Source organism: Drosophila teissieri, chromosome 2L (assembly GCF_016746235.2).
Source record: "Drosophila teissieri strain GT53w chromosome 2L, Prin_Dtei_1.1, whole genome shotgun sequence".
In the NCBI taxonomy this organism is placed as follows: domain Eukaryota; kingdom Metazoa; phylum Arthropoda; class Insecta; order Diptera; family Drosophilidae; genus Drosophila; species Drosophila teissieri.
In genome coordinates, this window is record NC_053029.1 from 22,274,107 (window position 1) to 22,283,660 (window position 9,554).

Below are 9,554 nucleotides of genomic sequence, written 5' to 3' on the forward strand. Positions count from 1 at the left end.
TCATCGGACACTCGTTTATTGTAGAACTGCATTTTCTTTATTGCATTTCGTCTGACTCAAAGAGATGGTTGTACCCCTACCCTGCTTTAGATTCTGGCTGGTTTTATATGTAAATCTTCAAAGTCTTATGATCTTACAAATTCGTGTTGACCCGCGATCTGCACCTGTTAAGCGGTAGAAAGGGGAGAGCACAGCTTCGATGAAGCCACAGAAAATTCCACACGTGGTCAAGAGTCCAGGGCAAATAAAAACAATGCAGGGCGGCATAGCGACATATGTCCTCGCGACATATCTCCTCCCAGTACATTTTCGTGTAGGAGCTATGTCGCTTTTATTTCGGAGGAGATCTCCGCGCGGAGCTATGTCGTTTTTAATTCGGAGGAGATATGTCGTTTTCAAAGCGTCATATATCCTTTCGGAGAGGAAAAGAGATATGACGCTTTCAAAACGACATATCTCCTCCGAATTAAAAACGACATAGCTCCGCGCGGAGATGTGACGCTTTCAAAACGACATATCTCCTCCGAACTCAAAACGACATATCTCCTCCGAGCTCAAAAAAATTTCGGGAGGAGATATGACGCTTTCAAAACGACATATCTCCTCCGAGCTTAAAAAAACTTCGGGAGGAGATATGACGCTTTCAAAACGACATCTCTCCTCCGAACTCAAAATGACATATCTCCTGGCGGTGATATATATTATTGTTTGGGAACGAGACACCCTGTATGCGCGAACAAGTCACCCTTTATCTTTGTTTACATCTGCAGCTTCAGCGGAGCTTATCAGCGGAATCAATGCAAGCATCGCACCGCTGTAATTGTCCGCGAGCTTGCCCAGTACTTTTCCAAACTTCTAACTCCCTTCTAACGGTAACTTGTTTACGTCTTATGCTAGTTGAATCGTATGGCGTGAGTACAGCCAAAGCTTAAGTCAGTCACATTTTTGATCTGCAAGCAAACGTACGCACCGGTGTCGAACTAATTAATATTAAGTGTCGGAAATTAACCAATAAATCAAACTAAACAGTAACACTGGCGAGTTTATTTATGAACATAAAAAATTGGTCCTTCGAGCCGGATTACCGGAACTGCGTTTCTTTCGGGCATTTGATTTTGATTATTGGCCTTTTGGCAAACGGTGATCTATAGATTCCTACATCGTATAGAATCGTTCCCTTCTTTCGACCACCATGCGGAGTGTGATTCAACAACGGGGCTTCTGCAAAAGCCAAATTACTCGTGCGCATAATAATGCCTTAAAATTTGTTGATGACATTCATTCAGTGCAAACAATAGTTGTCCGCCTGGCGCAACTACAGGAAAATTATTTGCGGTTCGTACGGCTCTCGGAAGAGCTGTATGCATTTAAATCGGAAGCCGATTGGGAGAACCCTGACGAGGATTTTGACGCATATGAGGACAAACATTATGCTACACAGGCTATTCTCAGCAATACTTTGGAGGAGTTGAGACGGGATGTCACCTCAAACAGTGTTGATGCCACAGTTCAAGCCGCAGACACATCCCAGAGAAGTCATGTCGATTTTCAGTTCGAGCGAATTAAACTTCCTACTTTTTCTGGAAATTATGAGGACTGGAAACATTTTTCGGACATGTTTATTGGATCGATTGCTTCCAATTCGAGCCTGACGGATTGCCAACGATTTCATTATTTAAAATCGTACCTTGCCGGAGACGCGCTTGCATTAGTTAAACATATTCCAGTTACTAATGACAACTATCGGGAAGCATGGGATCGGCTGGAACAGCGATATAACAAACAATCGCTAATTATTCGATCGTTCTTAAACAGTTTCATGAGCCTTCCGGTGCTATAAATTCAAATATCGGCACAGTGCGGAAAATTGCCGATGGTGCAGACGAAGTTATTCGTGGTCTACGAGCTCTTAATTGCGAAGAGAGGGATCCCTGGCTAATTTTCATTTTACTTTCAAAATTAGATAGCGATACCCGCCAAGCCTGGGCTTAGTGCGCAGAATCTGAGGAAAAAGGTGTGACCATCCACCGATTCCTGAAATTTCTCACATCACGCTACGATACGTTGGAGGCTTTTAACTTAACTGAATCAACTCAAGCTCGACGCGCAGCTACAACGCACCACGCAGACACGCATCCAAGACGGGAAGAGCCGAAGTGCACATCGTGCCAGCAGAGTCACCAACTGTTTAAGTGTCCTCAATTCATCGCACTCGACATCGCATCTCGCCGAGACTTCCTCAAATCAAGAAAGCTCTGTTTCAATTGCCTCAGCCCGGCTCATATGGCGGGCAACTGTACATCGAGGCATACTTGTCGGATCTGCCGCCGCAAGCATCATACTTTGGTTCATGGCTCGTCGCAGCCAATTCAAAATGGCAACAACATTGACACAGCAAGTGTTGACAGCCGCGATCGACCAGCAGTCTCACATGCGGGATCTACAATTGGCCACAATCAACCGCTAGCTCGAAAAGGTCATCGCTTGGGATGCGAGACTCCCGCGGAAAACAACTTTACGCATCATACTCTGGAGAATATTCCGGCGGCTGGTTCTCAGACTCTGTTGCCAACTATCCTTGCTGACGTCATCGCCGCCTGGGGAAACACTACAACCTGCAGGCTGCTTCTGGACACTGGATCTACAATAACCTTGGCATCGGAATCATTTGTTCAGCGAATAGGCGTGCGTCGAACGCACGCACGGATTTCTATTCTCGGTCTCGCCGCCAACAGCGCGGGCGTTACCCGTGGACGCGCACATATCAAGCTGCATTCTCGTCATTCGGGCCAAACTGTCGAATTGGTCTCGTTCATTCTCAACTCGCTGACGTCATCACTTCCTACCCAAGTTATTGACACCTCATCCTCTACGTGGAGGCAAATCTGCGAGCTTCCTTTGGCAGACCCAACGTTCTGCACACCTGGAGCAATCGATGTCATTGTTGGATCGGATCAACTTTGGTCTCTATACACAGGAGATCGGAAACACTTTGGTAACGACTTTCCTATCGCTCTCAATACTGTATTTGGTTGGATTCTTGCAAGCTCTTACTCTGCATTCGATGATCAACCTACTTCTGCGGTTACTCATCACGCGGACCTAGACACAATGGTTTGTTCATTCATGGAGATGGACAGCATTCAGCCTAACCAGGCTCTCCTGGACGCCAGCGATCCCACAGAGCGTCATTTTGCTGCCACACACAAGCGCTCGACGGACGGGGTGTACGTCGTCGAGTATCACTTCAAGGAGAAGGCACCGCCTATTGATTCAACCTTGCCACAGGCCATCAATCGCTTCTTCTCGCTGGAACGCAAATTTCGTCGGTATCCAGAATTGAAGCAGCAGTACGAAGCTTTCCTGGACGACTACTTGCAACGTGGACATATGGAACAACTGACCTCGGCTCAGGTTGAGGAGTCCCCAGACACCTGCTTCTATTTGCCGCACCACGCTGTCATCAAACTGGACAGTCTGACTACAAAATGTCGTGTAGTTTTTGATGGATCAGGAAAGGACAGCTCTGGAGTATCGCTCAATGACAGACTACATATTGGTCCACCGATTCAACGCGATCTTCTTGGCGTTTGTCTACGCTTCCGGCAGCACCAATATGTTTTATGCGCAGATGTCGAAAAGATGTTTCGAGGCATTAAAATCTTTAAGCCACACACCAATTTTCAGCGCATTGTTTGGCGCAAGACTGAGAATGAACCTCTGCTTCATTTTCGCCTGCTGACGGTTACCTACGGATTGGCACCGTCACCATTTCTGGCTGTTCGAGTTCTAAAGCAACTTGCCGACGATCATGGCCATGAATACCCTGCAGCAGCTCACGCTCTTCTGCACGATGCCTATGTGGACGATATCCCTACAGGCGCCAACACATTCGAGGAGCTTATGATTCTCAAGGACGAGCTTATAGCCCTCTTGGATAAGGGAAAATTCAAGCTACGCAAATGGAGTTCTAATAGTTGGCGTCTTCTGAAATCATTACCAGAGGAAGATAGATGTTTTGAACCTATCCAGCTCCTCAACAAATCAGCTGCGGATTCACCTGTCAAAGTTCTTGGTATCCAATGGAACCCTGGGAAGGACGTTCTGTATCTCAACCTAAAGGGATGCGATGCGACCATTTCTCCGACGAAAAGAGAACTCTTGTCTCAGCTATCAAGAATTTATGATCCGCTTGGACTGGTAGCGCCGGTCACAGTTCTACTCAAGCTAATCTTCCAAGAAAGCTGGACAAGTGTCCTGCAGTGGGACGACCCCATTCCTGAAAGTCTACGTACGCGCTGGAGAGCCTTAGTAGAGGTTTTGCCAGCACTTACGCAATGCCAAGTACCACGGTATATTGCGTCACCATTTCAAGATGTTCAACTACACGGATTCGCCGACGCATCCTCGCACGCCTACGGTGCGGTAGTTTACGCTCGAGTTGCAGTTGGATGCAGCTTTCAAGTAACTCTGGTTGCCGCCAAAACACGGGTGGCCCCGATCAAGCCCGTATCAATTCCACGTTTGGAGCTAAACGCTGCGTTACTTCTATCTCGATTGCTTTCTATTGTCAAAACATCACTAACAATTCCTCTTTTCAGCACGAGCTGCTGGACAGATTCAGAAATTGTGCAACACTGGCTTTCAGCTCCCCCTCGACGGTGGAACACCTACGTCTGCAACCGAACTTCTGAGATATTGAGCGACTTTCCCCGTAGCTGCTGGAACCATGTTCGCACGGAAGACAATCCTGCTGATTGTGCTTCCCGAGGACTTCATCCGTCAAAGCTTCTGGAGCATCGACTGTGGTGGAAAGGTCCGTCCTGGCTGGCCACACCCACCTCTGAGTGGCCACCTTCTACAAGCAAGTTCAGCGTATCTTCAAATTTCGATGTCAACACCGAAGAACGAGCCATAAAGCCCACGACTCTACATAACTTTCCTGATGAAAGTATACACGAGTTACTCATCCACAAATTCTCAACATGGACGCGTCTTATAAGGGTATCTAGCTACTGTCATCGCTTTATTCACACTCTTCGATCTCATCATAGGAATTCGGCACCATTCCTTACGTCTGAAGAGTTGCTGGACGCACAGCGCCGACTTCTTCGACATGTGCAACAAAAATCCTTTGCCAGAGAATATGCGCAGCTAGAGAATCGACGCCAGCTTAACGCTAAATCGCATCTTATCCGGTTTTCTCCGTTTCTGGATGATTATGGAGTAATGCGAGTCGGTGGGAGAATTGAGCAATCTACACTCAACTACAACGCCAAGCACCCGATTCTGATACCTAAAGATACACCACTAGCTGGACTGCTGGTTCGACATTTTCATGTCTCCTATCTGCACACTGGAGTTGATGCAACGTTCACCAATCTTCGTCAGCAGTACTGGATTCTGGGAGCCCGCAATCTCGTCAGAAAGGCAGTCTTCCAATGCAAATCCTGTTTTCTTCAACGAAAGGGCACAAGCAACCAGATCATGGGAGAGCTACCAATTCCTCGAGTTCAAGCTAGCCGCTGCTTTCAACACACAGGGCTGGACTACGCTGGACCGATCAAGGAATCAAAAGGAAGAACTCCACGCATCGGAAAGGCATGGTTTTCTATTTTCGTGTGCCTCACTACAAAGGCACTTCACATCGAGGTTGTTAGTGAGCTAACTACACAGGCTTTCATCGCAGCTTTTCAACGATTCATTGCCCGCCGAGCGAAGCCTACTGACCTGTATTCGGACAACGGAACTACATTTCATGGAGGCAAGCGAACTTTGGATGACATGAGACGTCTGGCCATTCAACAAGCCAAAGATGAGGAACTAGCAGGATTCTTTGCCAATGAAGGGATTTCTTGGCACTTTATACCCCCGTCTGCTCCCCATTTTGGAGGGATGTGGGAAGCTGGAGTTCGCTCAATTAAACTCCATATGAAACGGATACTTGGATCAAAGGCTTTAACGTTTGAGGAGCTCTCTACTGTCCTGACCCAAATTGAAGCTATCCTGAATTCACGCCCGCTGTGCCCAACTGGGGATAATTCTTTGGATCCACTGACGCCTGCTCATTTTTTGACTGGATCTCCGTATACTGCATTGCCTGAACCCTGTCGTCTGGATATGCAAGTCAATCGATTGGAGAGTGGAATCAGCTGCAAGCCATGGTTCAAGGCTTTTGGAAAAGGTGGCATATGGAATACCTGAGAATCTGGAAACCGAGAATCTGAAGATCGACATACTGGTAGTACTCAAGGAGCCCAATCTACCGCCCTCTAAATGGATTCTTGGCCGCATCACCGCAGTGCACGCAGGAATCGACGACAAGGTCCGAGTCGTTACAGTGAAGACTGCTCACGGATTATACAAACGCCCAATTGCCAAAATCGCTGTACTGCCTCTCTGCTGAACAACCGTTCAGGGGGGCCGGTATGTTTGGGAACGAGACACCCTGTATGCGCGAACAAGTCACCCTTTATCTTTGTTTACATCTGCAGCTTCAGCGGAGCTTATCAGCGTAATCAATGCAAGCATCGCACCGCTGTAATTGTCCGCGAGCTTGCCCAGTACTTTTCCAAACTTCTAACTCCCTTCTAACGGTAACTTGTTTACGTCTTATGCTAGTTGAATCGTATGGCGTGAGTACAGCCAAAGCTTAAGTCAGTCACATTTTTGATCTGCAAGCAAACGTACGCACCGGTGTCGAACTAATTAATATTAAGTGTCGGAAATTAACCAATAAATCAAACTAAACAGTAACACTGGCGAGTTTATTTATGAACAATTATGTATATGATATTTTAGTATATATGGTATATATGTGGGAGAGATATTTCCACATATTCGAATATGAACATTGACGACGCTCTGGACAACGAAAACGCAAAGACAATAATTCAAGGAAAACAGAAGTTGAAGTCGACGATCAACATAATTCAAGGAAAATAGAAGTCGACGTCGACGATCGCAATACGCGGAAAAAGAGAAGTTGAACCAAAAGGAAACTACGACGTATATCAACGATTCTCAGAAGGAAGCGACTGATCCCAATATAAGCGGCGAGAACGCAGACGACGGGGGCAGTTTGTGACGAGAGCCGAGAGAAGACGGAAGTATTCGACGAGAGAAGACTTAAACGACGTGAAGACTATTATCTAATATTAAAATAGATGTTATTAATTAAAACTATACTTATCATAATAATAAAACATCAATATTAATAAATAAAACCCCACATATATATGTATGTACATATGTACATACAATGTACATATGTATATGATTATTTGCAAAGAAAGACACGCGCCAAAAGTGCGCTTTTCTAAGTACGTACATGTATAAATGCGCATAAATACACGTTAAATTTTTTTTTTTTAATTTTACATTTAAGTATGTTATTATATATAATATTATTATTTTATACAAATTCTTGTTTGGTCAGTATGTATATTCTTTAAATAGTTTTTAGGTTGCATTCTGTTGTGGGTTTAAAAATAAGATTATTCTTAATAAATACTTGAAGTTGTATACAAATATTTTTTTCTGTGTAAACGTCAGTATGACTTGGCGCCACTGATCTTCTTTACTTTGCGACTACAGCCATTTGATTTCGGTTTGGCACAGTGTTCAGTCGCTTTTTAAGGAAAAAATAAGAAATGGATATTAAATTTGAATTTAAGGAGGGAAGCCGAGCCGGGTGCTCCACATTATTGTATACGCCAGATGACAATCAGATCTATGTTAAAAATAGACAATTAAAAGAAGGTGACATCGCGTACGTGTGTCGTATCAAAGACTGCAAAGCTCGGGTTTATCTAAGTGCGGATTTATTCGAAGACGGAGCAAGTGCAGCATTTTCATGGTCCGCAGGGCCAGGAAATGCAGAAAATTGAAGTGCTGTCTGAAGTTAAAAAAAAGTGTCAAAGTAGCTCCAATAATGACACCAAAAAAGTTTTTAATGATGTTTTGGCTGAGTAAGTAAATTCTTTGTGTTGTTCTAAGAACCGTTAGCGCTCTATGTACATGAGCCTTTAGCGCTTCCGTAAATACATACATACTAGAGCTGGGCGCGGCGTACAGGCCTCGGCCTTTTTCTTGGGACTAGGTTTCGTGCACGGGCCACCTCTAATACATACATATGTACATACACGCCAACTTTTGGATGTTATCCCAGCAGACAAAAATTCCGTTTATGATATTAAAAACGATAGTTTTGCGGACTTCAGGCGGACAAAACGTCCGATTTCAGATCCGCGAACGATACTTAAGTTAATCATCTGACAGGGGTTTTGTGGCAGCAAAAGCTATCATTTTCGGAACCCGAAAATGATTGAGTTTGCGGACCTTTTGCGGTATCAAAACCGGGCCGATTTCGATATCATTCGCGATACTTTTATAATATTATTTACGAAACGGATTTGTATCATTCGCGATACTTTTTTAATATTATTCACGGGACGTATTTGGTATCTTTTGAGATACTTTTATAATATTATAAAAGTGTTCGAATAAATTCGTTTCAGATAATAATAATTTCATTTCTTTTTTTACATATATATAAAAAACAATGATTTATTTTACTTTAAATTGTTATTATTTATTTTTATTATAGTTACTAATAATAATAATAATATATAATTTATAATTTATATAAAAGTAAAATGATGGAGTAAAATGAATACATATTGAAGTAAATTAAAGTAATGAAATTATGTTTATGTTTTGTTATGTTTGAAGTTCAGTTTCAAACATAATCATAAAATAAACTTCAAATTTAAACAATACGCGCGCGCGCGCCAGAGCCAAGCAGATGTGGGCACACTGTTCCACCGAGGGAGTGGGCACACTAAGGCGGCGAAAATAACGACAAATAAGCGGGCACACTAGGCCAGCCAGAGCCCTATATAAAGCGGGCCACCGCCACCAGTCTCCGCCGACGATCGGTAGCGCCCGTTTTCGGGTCAGGTTTCGATAATTAGGCGGAAACTCCGATTCTACGTCCGTTTTTAATATCTTTATTGGACATTTTTCGGATCCATCCGCATTATGGCCGCTCTTTGTTTGCTGGGTTATCATGTACAGCCTTAACGGTTCTTCGAACAAGAGGGTATTTTTGTGATATATATTTTTTTATGTTGAGTGTGTAAATACTCTTGAAAAGTACACAATACAGAAATACACAAGTGCATTCATAATACAAATCCTTTTTTGTTCTCTAATTAGAAAAACGGAAGGACAAGCGGAGATCGAAGTCAATTACGACACTGTCAAACCAAAGACATTAGAATAACAAGATGCGTAACGGCCATACATTGGTTTTGCACTATGCAGCCACGTTTTTGGTGACGACCAAAATTGCACTCTTTTCGCTCGCCTAAAATTGAGAGCGTAAAAATCTAAAAATTGAATTGTCTTCCTTGTGTGAGTAAAAACATTAAGGGGGGAGATACCTATAGAACTTTCAAAAAAAAATTTTTTTTTTTTTCATTTAATCGAAAGATAAAATGTTTAAAAATATTTTCCCAAAATTTCGTTAAGCTGCGATAAATATTTTTCGA

At 43.6% G+C, this 9,554-nt stretch overlaps 1 protein-coding gene across 1 annotated transcript; it reads left to right on the forward strand.

Moving 5' to 3' along the window:
• Window positions 1–2,283: 2,283 nt before the first annotated feature.
• On the forward strand, window positions 2,284–6,204 carry LOC122611977. Its single transcript, XM_043785427.1, has one exon. It carries the CDS (start codon window positions 2,284–2,286, stop codon window positions 6,202–6,204), a length of 3,921 nt encoding a protein of 1,306 aa, XP_043641362.1.
• Window positions 6,205–9,554: the final 3,350 nt, after the last annotated feature.